The 12,803-nt window shown below is 41.3% G+C and overlaps 1 protein-coding gene across 2 annotated transcripts in view; it reads left to right on the top strand.

Annotated features, from left to right (window-relative positions):
• The window catches only part of LOC125643552 (uncharacterized), a 151,787-nt gene that overhangs the window by 38,544 nt on the left and 100,440 nt on the right, over positions 1-12,803 (top strand). For both annotated transcript variants that reach the window (XM_075132769.1, XM_048866354.2), the window contains exons 11-13: positions 3,287-3,466; positions 6,276-6,428; positions 9,624-9,768. In XM_075132769.1, the coding sequence (XP_074988870.1) occupies positions 3,287-3,466; positions 6,276-6,428; positions 9,624-9,768 (478 nt within the window). The remainder of the gene's footprint in view (positions 1-3,286; positions 3,467-6,275; positions 6,429-9,623; positions 9,769-12,803) is intronic.

Below are 12,803 nucleotides of genomic sequence, written 5' to 3' on the forward strand. Positions count from 1 at the left end.
GGTGTCTGTAAAAAGGAGAGAGCTATTGCAGCAATTCTCACTTAGTTTCCTCTGCCTGAGCAGCATTCCTTGTGATTTGTTTTTTTTTAGTGACTGGAAAACAAGGTAATAAGACTGCTGGATAAAATAAATAGTAGACCAAATTCTGACCAAGGTACACAATGTCCCAAACTTATCTGTGGAAAAATGGCCATTCTTCCACAGCCCCTGCAGTGAACGGGGGACCAAGTGTAGGAAGGGAAGCAACGGGGCATGTTATACCTTTAGCATTTCTTGCTGGCTGACTCATGTAGTTGGTACACAAAAGTCCCATGGGAATTATTCCAGTTTTCAGTTATAATAAATCTCAAATACCCTGGTGGAGAAAGCAACATCAAGGCCAGATGGAGCATGTGGAGGCAGACAGGAAAAGCTTGCACAGATTCTTCTGTCCACAGCCAGCATCAGACCAAAGTGTAGAAATTACAGGCTGCTCCTGGCTGGGGTACCCTGGAAACTGGCTCCATGTGTGTGTGTGTCGTATCTCACAGCCGCTGAAAGGAGGAAGGAAGGAAATTCTATTTCTTACCTTTAATGGGGTAGAGAAGCCTAATGGTTCAGGAGGCAATGGCCGTAACTCATGACAGAATCTTCTTGCTGGATTTATGCAGGGGGATTGTGAATGTCTGATATATCTGTGCCCAGTGAGTGAGAACTTGGGCCTGGTACATTCTTCCTGAGGTTGTCCTGTTCCATTTCAGGTGGGGATAGCTTAATAGCTACTTCTGTAGTTGACTGTGTTTGAGAAGCCTGAGTTCACTTTGAGGGAAAGTCAGCAATTGCAAATCATTTTTAAACAGTAAAATAACTGCATGGGTCTATTTGGCTTGGCAGCAAAGGGCCCACTTATTGGTCAGACTCATGAAGAATCATTCTCACAACTTGCTGTTCCCTATCAAACAATTACAGGCCAGGATAATAAAGCGACAGCTGCCAGAGCTTTGAAGGCTTTCCAGAATTCCTACTTCAGATAATTCATATCCAGCTCATTTAGCCTTCTGGGTCATTGCTAAAATGATGGGATTTTCAATAAAACCATATTTACTTCAGGGTGTATGGAAATATGGGGTTTGACTACAGCTTTATGGGACAAATAGAAACTTATTTTGTGTCTTGGACCCACTTCGCTTCCAGTGCTCCTCTTCTCCAAAATGCCTGTAGTTGAGAAATGTTTACAATTCATGGCAAGTTTGTGCAGTGGGAAAGAATCTGCTAATGATTATGGAATACAAACAGTTCAGAGTAGGTTCCCATGTAAGCATATGGGCTCTGTTCCCGAAAACACGTGTCTCTTTACTCATACAAGTGCTCACACTGAAATTTATTGTATGGTATGTTAAAATATTGACTGATGTGCATGAAATGAACAGCTCTGGTAGATGCACATAAATTCATTACACACTGACGTCATAAAGAGATGAGGTTGAATTTGTTAGTGTCCTTAGAATACTGGGACCACAACTTTCGATGCAAAGTCTCCCTCCCTCCCTCAGCAGTAGTTTTTTCTGTCTTTTGCTTGCTCTGGCCGTTTCCTCCCCCCACCCCCCCAGATGCTTTTCCTGCTCCATTTCTTCTTCCTTTGTCCACCCTCTCCAGCTGCTCTTTCTCTCCTTTCCTCCCAGGATTTTTACTCCTGCTCTCAGTCTGCTGGTTGGATCTGGGTTTGCAATGTTGCTACAGCAGCTTTTAACTTTCTATTTAGAAAGCTAAATTGGGAGAGGTTTGAAAAGTTCTTGGCTGGTCTCTTATTACGTAAAGGGCAATCAGAAACTGCTTGATTGCCAGTCAGTGCAACAGAGACCTGCTACTAGAGGGCACTTTTTAAAATTTCTGTGCTGAACTGCAAACTCCGGTTGTTTTCTAGGAGAAAAATAACATACCATCCTGTCAGGCATTAACCTATATGTATTCACATTTACAGCCTAGGGCCCTGTTACGATTGTGTATATACAAACAGCAACCATTTATTTATCATATTTATTTATAATAACTGCTTTTACAAGAAAGAACAAAAGTAGGGTGTACACGAGAGCGCTCATGGTGTGTCTCTCCTATAGAGCTGGCTGCATCTAAAAAGCAAATAGTAGTTGCCAAAGTGGCAGGAAGAGAAAATTTCAGTAGAGTGGTGCTGTAAAAAGAAAACAAGTCACAACAGATGCAAACTGTGCATAACCATAGGCCTGATCTTGCAATCCTTATGGACTCAGCTGGTCCTGGTCCCATTAAATTCAATAGAATTACTAGAGTAGTGGTCTGCAGGATTGAGCCCTGTAAGATATATTGGTCACACTTTATATTTAAGTTCCTTTTATAAAAGGCTAATAAATGATTTATAGGTTTGTAAGCATATTTCAGGCATAATTATATAACCACTTGTAACACACTGACATGTGTTTTAGGTTATTTGTTTCTTTATTATTTTTATTATTCTAGCACCAAGTCCGAGACCAGAACCCCACTGTGGTAGGTGCTGCTGGTTATAAACAAGCTGTCGGACACAATAACGAACTAATAAATGGTTAATAAACTGTTATAGTCATTTATTGTCTTTTATAAGCTATTTATCAGAGGAACCTTAATATAAAATGTGACTCATTATGAAATACTGCACTATTGCTATACCTCAATAAAAGTGTAGGTGATAATGTTATAGCCAACCTAAATTACATGCTCACTGCGCTGGTATCCTTAATTTAAAGCACTCCCCTGTTGAGAGTGCTGGACAATGGCCACTTGTATTAATCTCCTCCATGCACTGTACAGCACTTTTGCATCAAAAGCTTCTATTTGCTGCAGCTTCATCTTGACTTGGAGAGCCCATTGCTATGGGGACAGGCAGTATATTTTACAACATAAACAATGTGAGTGTTCTAAGCACTGGGAGTGTCTTGGGATGCATTTCACTTGGTAGAATGGCCTTGAGTCCTCTCACTGATCGTACTAATTCAGTCTTCACTTAAACATATGAGAGTGGTAGATTTTTCTCCATATCATCTGGGGTTTTCCTCTGAGTCTCCCCAACATGCTTTATATGAAAACCTTTCAAAGACACAATAGTCAGTATTTGAAAGTGGGGGCTATTTTTGGTGGCTTCAGAAGAGAGTATAAGTATAATTCATAAGGATGAATTAATTAATGCTTGTAAATCTCTGTGAAGATGTACATGCCATCAGAGTGCTCAGGGTATTATAATAAATAGGAGGCTCACAGTTTTTAAGCAGCCTGTCATTCTTGTCTTGCTTTACAGCCTTTGCTGCAGTCACCAGGAGCAAGTCGGAGTGTCTTCTTAGGAATAACTGCTTTGGTGCATCACTTCTGTTCAGCTAACGGCGCCTGTGACCTTCTGCCTGCAATACAGATGGTGACAAGCATTCTGGAAGGATACTTGGGAGGAAACTGCACCTTGCAAGAATCAGGACTCAGCCAGGTAACACTGAGTTAGACAAGAGTGGAGTAACCCTGAAGACAAGTTTCAAACAGCCATCCCTCTCTTTTTCTCCCTTTAGACATTATCAAAATAAGAACCTGTGTGATGAAAATGACATGCAATGGAGTGAGAATATGGATACCTTTGAATCTACAAGCACATGTTCTTTTACTCATTTCAGCTATATTCTTTAGTAGTACATATGGCCAAAAGAGGCTTGATGGCCAGAAAAGAGTTGCCCTCATGGACATTCTTGGGTATTCAGACAACAAAACATTTTAGAAAATTGTCTAAAAAGGCACAAGAGTGTTGGATCTTTTCTTATCCTTTCTACAGATTTTAAAATTTTATTTGTAATGTATTATTTTAAAAGCTGTTGGATATAAAATGAAAAATCTTTTAAAAACTACAGATAACACATGAGAAATAATTTACCTGTCCCTTCTTTTTGACTGGTTTCATGCAGTTAGTGGTAGCTGTGACATCATCGGATGATGCACTCTGGGGAGTCACAGCATGACTGGAGTTGATTGACATGATGTTGAAGGACCTGCCAAGGAAAGGAGAAATGATATTGTGCTAGTTGATTGTGTGTGATTTCTCTGTTGGACTGGGAGCAATTCAGCCCATATTTCTGGATTCTTCATTTTAACTGCACTTCACCTTTAAAGAAATATCTTCCTTCTGTTTCACCATCCTCCTAAGCAGTTGGCTCCTTTCTCACACTTAGAGACCAGAGTGACAGTGTACTAGATAGTAAGTGTAGCAGGACCCCAACTGCTATGCTAGCCAAGGTATTTTGCACCTTCTAGAATTTTAGGTCCCAATGTGCAAAGCACACTTGGTTTTAGTTATTTTTTTCATATCATCTGAGCAATCCTGTTCACTCTTAGTTCTGTTTACAGCAGTTATTGAAACACCAGGTTTTATGTAATGGGAATTTCAATTGAGCTTTTAAGATAAAAATTCCATTCCTGAACTTTTTTGACTGCCCCTGTGGGCAATAGAATTGTAGAAGGAAGATGGAAAGACAGACAGGAAAGATCTGTTGTATGAGGTTGTAGAGTCCATTTTCCTAGGGAGGGGCAGAATTGCTCCCTACTGTGTATCTTTTAGTGCTGTGCCTAGTCTGGTTTTAAATAACTCAGGCAATAGGGCTTCCACCATTTCCCTTGCGGGACTATTCCACAGTCTAATAGCTCTCACCATTAGGAACTATTTCCTGAGAGTAAGCCAGACTTCTCTTAATCTCTTCCACATGCATTTCTGACTAAAGCTGGGTTTCTTTTAAAAGGCCATACAAATAATGGAAGGGCTTTTTCCTTGATGTTCTATGCATGAGCTTCTCATGAAAATAATAATTTACATTTGCAGTCTTGAAGCATCCCAAAGGACTGTACAGGATCTGGCCAAGATGTTCAAACACAAAGCAAGGCACCTAAATAAAAACGGCTTGATTTTTGTGACCCATTGAAATGCAGCTGCCTCAAGAGGGGCAGGCCAAGCACCAGCTGAGCAACTGTATGGTACAATGGGTGAGGGGGAGAGGATATTTTGACTTATACTACTAATATCCATGCACGATCGAAAGAATCTCAAGCCGCATCATAAACCACCTACACTAAATAGGGTTTGAGTCTCCTTTAGCTCACACAGTTACAGCACTTGCTTACACATTTTAACTCTGCAATTACTCCTGAACTAAACCAATGTGTGTTTCTACGAACAATTCAAGGAGGGACAGCCTACGAGGAGTTGAACTTATGTGTATAGGGAGTCTAGGGATAGAGCTTGCTATTGAAAAGTTGTCATTTTCCAACAGTTACTGCGTCCATTGGTTTCTGAAATTCCTCCACTTTCCTCTATGCTTAGTATAGGACATGACCATGGTAACATTGTGGTAAATGACTTAATCAACCATGGCATTCGGAACCCCAAACCTTTACCACTAAGCATTTTACCCTGCAGCATTTTGATCTATAGATAATCAAACTGAGACGTAGCTTTCATATATTTGAAAATCGTCCCCATCCCCCACTTGTTTAATTATCTGTGCCTTCACACTGAAATTAATGTGCACGGTATCTTTTGGATACTTTTGCAGCATCACCGTTCCAAACCAAATTTCATTTAAAAGGTGTTATATTGTTCATAGAAGAGCAAACTCTGGGTATGTACAGGCTTGTCTACGCCAGGAAGGGTTTGCCAGTGGAACTATAGTGGTAACCCCTTTTAGTGGAGTTGTATTTTATACTAGTTCCCTGAATAAAATAAGCGATATAAGCATATGGACTCTTTTGCCAGTGTAACTGCATCAGCTTTTGCTGGCACAGCGTCACTTAGGGGTGCAAATTTTTTACACGCCGAACTGACATATCTATGCCTGCAAATCTTTTGAGCTGTGACCCGGCCTGATCCTCTGGCCGATAAGCAGATATTCTGCTATCACCTTCTCCGATCTAAACAATTGATTCCAGGCAGTCTCCAAGGACACTCTCAGTATTCGCTGTTCTGAAATTTTGCAAGAAGAACACAGCAATGATTCAGAAGTGTCTGAAATGATACCTTTGCATCCTGGGTCCAAGCAGTTTTTCTCCGCAGTTCATTCTACAGATCTGCTCATGTTTGTGGTTCATTATTGAGAGTTCCCCATGCGGCAATAAAATGGTGAGCAGAGATCTGTTTTAGGCAGAATATTTTGAAAGAAAATGTGATCATATAAAAGTAATAAAATATCTTGTGCAGGTGATGGGATGTTTTTAGCAACCCTGATGTCAGTTTCCCATTTTACGTTGCTTTGTATTTTCAGCTGCAGCTAGTGTTAAAAGCAATTGGAAATGCAGGGCTGGCAGCAACATCTCTAACACCTGTCCTGAGTTCTTGTGCATCCCTGAGAAGCAACCCTACTGAAATCCGCCTGGCTGCCATACAGGCCTTCAGACGCATTCCCTGTGCTGCCAATGTAAGTGATGTGTTCAGTGGTTGATGGTTTACTGGTGCTGTATTGGAATCGGTACTGTGTGAAATCAGGGACGTCAATTGGGGGGGCAGGGGAGGGTGGGAGCCTCCCCCCGCCCCCGTGTTTCATACAGATGTGCAAGCTCCCAGGTGTAGCTCTTAACTGCAGCACAGCGTTAGTGTGAAAGTGTGAGTTCTGCAGAGGAGAGGTGTCCCTGGGGCAGGGAGTCAGTATTTTGTTTACAAAGAGAGGCAGGGTGATTAAGATAAGAAAGGGCGGGTGGATATGGAATATCCAAATTAAGGATATGGAAGTTTAGCCTGTAAAAGGGGAATCCCTCCATGGAGAGGGGGGAGGGGTTGTTTTAGAGAGAACACAGGGGATTCAGAAAAAATATAGCAAAGCACTGAGCCAAGGTGACATTCACCTTTTCATAGGTGAAAAGAAGGGGTCAAACCCAGGGAAGGGCTAGCAGTGTATAGCGAAGTTCCCACTCTACCTGTGGTACTTATGTGGCCCCATCACCATAGTATCTGAGGCTGCGCCTCACAATGTCTAACCTATTTCTCCTCTCAGCCCCTTGGTGAGGTAGAGCTGTTATCCCCATTGTACAGATGGGGCACTGAGGCACACACAGACTAAGAGCCAGATTTTCAAAGGTATTTAGGCACCTAGTGAGATTTTCAAATTCATTTAGAAGGTTGATGCTTTGTAAACCCCACTAGATATCTAGCTGCATCTTTGGGTGCCTAAAAGCTTTTGAAATTCTGTCCTTAAAGCACTGAGGTCAGACAGGAAGTCCGTGGGGGGGAGTAGAACCTAGGTCTTTCAGGGCTACCTCCCTATCCAGCAGACGAGACCAGTCTCTCTCTCCTCTGCATGCTGAAAAAAAGAGGACTCTGATAGATGGGAGCAAAACCAAGGCGACCAGTTCTCTGAGACTCCAGCAAATGATCCCAGAAGGTTGGGATGGATGTTGTGGTTGACAGCATGTAGAGCAGCACAGAGGTCAGGAAGGATGGAGAATGAGAGTCAGATGAAAGGAGATCACTTAATTCCCAAGGGGTTGCAGGTTCTACCCATGCTGGGTTGTACAGCAATGGCTGCTGTGTAATTTTACATTTTAACTGAACATTTAACACCTCTAGAGCCCCAGGCAGGTGCAGTCTTGCCCTAGTAGGATGTTTCCAAAGTGAAATGATCTATTCCAGGCTTGATGAACTGCAAAAAGGTGTGAGAAAGTAATCTAGATTTTTCTACAATTGTTGTATTCAAGAGTTAGTAACAAAAAATATACATTAAAATTTAAAACATAACCAGTGTCCCTTAAGTGACTTGATACATGATGTGAGAACATGTTAGTATTAGAGCTGAGCGGGTCTAATATTTATTTAATCCTCTTTCTTTATATATAGGAATTAGATACAGAGTCCTATCAGCTAATTTCTAAGCTATTATCTGGAAAAAACAAACCCTAGAGTTTTCAGGTGCCTAAGTAGCCCTTAGAATCATGGTTAAAGTTGCCCCCTCCCCCAATCTAAAATGGTGCCCCTGTGTGAAATAATTCTGGAGTGTGCAAACAAATAAGAACTGAGTATAAAAGCATCTCCCAGCAGAACTCTTTCCGCTGCAGGGGAGGTTGGGAAGGATTGTGTTCTTGTTGGAGAAGCAAAAAAAGCATTACAATGTTTATCTTGACAAATGTGATCTTTTCGCAGGCAAAAGGTCCCTTTTAACATAATGAACGTGCAATATAATTACCACATTGTAATATTGCAGGTATCACTGTAGCACTATGCTTAGGGTATGTCTATACTACGAAATTAGGTTGAATTTATAGAAGTCGGTTTTTTAGATAACTTCAGCATTCCACTGTGGTAACTGTTAGCGAATTGATAAAAAGTGGTAACTTGAGCTGCCTGGCTTACCTTGCCTTGGTGAAGTCCTGGAGAGGCTCATGTGTTTTTTTGGTTTTTGTTATAACCTCCTCCTCCTCCCCAACCTCCTTTTGTGCAGTGTGAAGTATTGGAAGCTTTATGCAATGGATAAGCCTAGTTACAACTGAGACATTCCCATCCTTAACTGGCTAGAGAGAAGTAAATGGTTGACACAGTATTTGGTACACACAGGAAAACATAAAGCCATACCCAGCAGGCCTTACTGAAGCAAGACTATCCTATAGCATGTCTTGCTAGACAGACCAGGAATTTCCTCCCACGCTTGAGGGGGCTCACACTCTGAAGCATACTAAGAAAGACAAAGCATTTCCTCCTCATTTCTTTAACTGATTTACTTCCGATTCTGACACACTTAGGGCACGTCTTCACTAGCAACGTTACAGTGCTGCCGTGGCAGCGCTTTAACGTGGCTTGTGTAGTCACAGCATAGCGCTGGGAGAGAGCTCTCCCAGCGCTCGAAAAAAACCACCTCCATGAGGGGCGTAGCTACCAGTGCACTGTCTACCCTGGAACTTTGCAGCGCTGAACCTTGCAGCGCTCAGGGGGTTGTTTTTTCACATCCCTGAGGGAGAAAGTTGCAGTGCTGTAAAGTGCCAGTGGAGACGATCCCTCTGCTTGATCCTGTCATTGTAACAAATACAGAGCACTCATTGAAATCTCCTGAAATTTTGTGCCCAGTTTAAGGGTATAACTGGGTTATATGGTTATACCACTCATTGCTATATTCTCATTGGAAAAATCCAGTTGTCACGTGGAGCACCATTAAGTAGAAAAGAGTAAATGACATTGTATGAACTAAACATTGAGTGGACAAAATGACTTCCTTCCGCCTGTAAGATATGGAAGGAGACCTGCTCATGTGAAGAAAAGTTACTCAGACGCAGAAGTTTTAGCAGGATCAGGCTCTGAATAAGGAACAGAGGATTTGGTCCTGGACTAGTAAATTCTGCTACTTGAAACTGTATTAATGATTATTGTATTGGGGTCAAGTCCTGAACTCAGTAATGTTAATGCTAATGCTCCCCTATGCTCAGTGGATCCATCCCAATCTGTGTAATAGTGTAGCATCCTGGGACTTTGTGAACAGGATGCTGTGCTGTACATATATGTGTATGTTTTGATGTTGTATAAAACTTACTTTCCTCATAATGCTTATTGCAATGGCTAGCCGCTTATACCTAGAAATTAATGCACCTCAACTCTTTTAGGGAAGTAAGTACCTTAATCTTTTTTTTTAAAGCGTACTGTATTAGTCCGGCTATATCAAGCAGGCGATGATGATGTGGAAATAAGAATTGCTTCATATTATATAGCAATGAAATGTCCAAGTGAAGAGCTGTTTAACCAAGTACAACAGACTTTGCAGGAGGAGACATCTAGCCAAGGTCAGCAGACAGCTACTGAAATGTTAAAAATACCTAAATATGTTCTTTTCTAGACTTGATTTTTGTTTTGATTCCTATGAGAGGTGTGTGAGGTACCAACCTGTTTGAGCTCCACATGTTACCTACTTTAAAACTGTTAGAATTTGGGTGTTCAATTTTTTTTTAATTGTCAGCAATTCGGTGTGGTACACAAATTGAAAATCAAAAAAAGAAAATCAAGTGTCATCTCCCCTGGCTGGCAGCATTTAATGAACACATACTGACATCATCAAGGAGCCTGAGAGAGGAACAACAGGCCATGCTGAGTTTTATTACATTACAAACACAAATGGCTAATTATAAAGTTTGCTGAATGGAGAAGGAGAAAAGTAGCAGAAAAATAAACACATTTCTAAGCTTCTGAAAATTATTTCAGGTAACAGGTATTATAAAAGCGGTTTACAAAATATTTCACAATGCCCCTTTAAAATGTTCCCAGTCTCCCCATTTTATATTAGCTGTTCACTGGGTATAGTACTACAAGCTTATTAATATTGAATCCCCTCTTATTGCCTACAGCTTCACCTTCACTTCTCTCTCCAGGACACTGTGCTGTCTAGCGGTGTCCTCCTTTGCATTTGTTGTCCATCAATTTTGGTGTCATCTGTAGATTTAATCATGGTTGAATTTACACCAAAGACAAACACAGTTCTGAAGGGTACAGAGAGCAGTGTATTAATTGTAATTTAGTTGATCATACATTCATTGGGAAGCTTAAGTGTTTTGGACTCATCTGCAAATAGCAGCCAGACTTACTGAGAGATGCTTCATTGTTATGACAGAAGCATCTCCTCAGACCACCTGGAAGTGCTCTGGAGACTAAAGTTTGACAACTTTGGCAAACAACTAGTAGCAAACAACAGCAACAACAAAACATTAATAATCCAGAGAAGAAGAAAAGTGTGGGAAGGGGAACATGCTGGATTAAAAGGGATGTTGTTTAAAAATATCTCTCTGACTGTCTTACCTATTTGGAATATGCCCAGATGCGTAGTTTCTAGGCAACAGAATTGCAGTCTTTGTCTTTACTTTGTACTGCCTGTTTCAGTAATTCCAGCCCAACCCATGACTGATTGCCACCTGACCTGAGTCAGACTGCTGATATTAGATGCTGAACTGAAAACTGACGCTGCATAGAAAATCCATTGTGCTTGGTTTAAAACCTGCTTTTGTTTATGTGGTAGATTTTCCAGAGGAGAAGCCATTTCAGCCAGTGTGAAAATGATAAGCATCTAGGTTACATAGAAGTGAAGAATCTCACCAGCTTCCTATACAAAAGCAACACACATTTAAGATGATCAAGGATTTGGGATGAAGGAGGGATTTTCTATAAACAACTTCACCATAATCAACAAGGAAGAATTTTAATTTGATCCAGTGTTTTTAACCCTGTCCAGAATCAGCAGTAGGGTGACCAGACAGCAAATGTGAAAAATCGGGACAGGGGGTGGAGGGTAATAGGAGCCTCCATAAGAAAAAGATCCAAAATCAAGACTGTCCCTATAAAATCGGGACATCTGGTCACCCTAATCAGCACAGATAGTGACCCTCTTCTCTGTAACCTAGTGTGGAAAAGACAAAAATCTGTATTAGTTTTGATTTATGAGCCCAATCTGCACAGAAATCGAAAATTGTTGTCCGGTTGCTCCAATGATTGAAGGCAATAACCCTAAAATCTAGAAACTGTCTTGATTTTTCTGTTGGGCTTCTGAGCATGTGGAATTTACACTAGTCCTATGATAGATTCATGGGTAATAGATGCCTTTCAGGGCATAAAGCACACGTTGGTTTTCAGGATCCTTGCTCAGAATAAAAACACATGAAAAATCAAGCTGCATTACAACCCCTTCCCTCCAACAGTCATATAAATACTGCAGCTCTACATGTGAAGCTGGAGCATGGGAACTCATCTCTGCAGCCAGTGCAGCAAGCAATTGGCAGTCTCCTGTTAAGAGAACTGGGTTCCAAAAATGTAACAGCCTCAGATTTATTTACTTTATGTAAAGAGCTTTCATTGCCAGTTGATGGAAACAGACTTGCACGTGCAAGTCTAACCCTTAAGAAAAGTACTCATCACATGAGTTTATTTAGGTGGTATTGTAAGTGAAGCTGGTAGTGATGTCTGTATTTAAGGTTGCCTAATACTTTCCATTGTAAATCTCTGTTTTCAATTGCTTATAACTTCGCCTGACTTTAATCGTTTACTCCAGAATTTTCTGTGCTTGCTCTCCGGCCCAACCAGACTTTTTTTTTTTTTTTTTTAAGTTTCACCAAAATGGATCTGCCATTTCCGAGAATGTGAGGGAATAATTGATCACGTGGCCAATGTTATTTTTTTCAAATAATTTTTGAGGCATTCTATTGCCTCCATTCTTTGAAGTAGGGACTTGAAATTTGGCAAGGGGGAGGTGCCAATGGACAAAGAGACCTCCTGCTGTCCCCAGGAAAATACTTCTAGTTTTGGTCAAGTTTTAAGATTTTGAAAAATCACCATTTGCACATGCTTAGTAGAGCTTGTTAGAGGCTTGGAGTTAAAAATCTCTGTACATTCCATCTGCACTAAGCATACTGTCCAGACTCTCCAGGTATGTCTACCCTGCAATTAGACACTCGTGGCTGGCCCGTGCCAGCTGACTCGGACTCACGTAGCTCAGGCTGCAGGGCTATTTAATTGCAGTGTACACTTCTGTGCTTAGGCTGGAGTCTGGGCTCTAGGACCCTGTGAGATGGGAGGGTCCCCAAACCCAGAAGTTTACACTGCAGTTAAACATCCTGAACCCTGCTAGTGCGAGTCAGCTGGCACGGGCCAGCTGTGGGTTTTCAATTGCACTGTAGACACACGCTCAGAGTTCTCTCACATATTGGGAGTGTGCTCCCAGGCACAGCGCTAGAGCTGTGGGTGTGAGGAAGAATGCAGCAGGAGCAGGAATTGCCTTCCACAATAAATGTGCCTAATTTATATGCTTGGCTATGCTGTCTGTAGCAAATAGACTGTA

This window comes from Caretta caretta, chromosome 10, assembly GCF_965140235.1.
Source record: "Caretta caretta isolate rCarCar2 chromosome 10, rCarCar1.hap1, whole genome shotgun sequence".
In the NCBI taxonomy this organism is placed as follows: Eukaryota; Metazoa; Chordata; order Testudines; family Cheloniidae; genus Caretta; species Caretta caretta.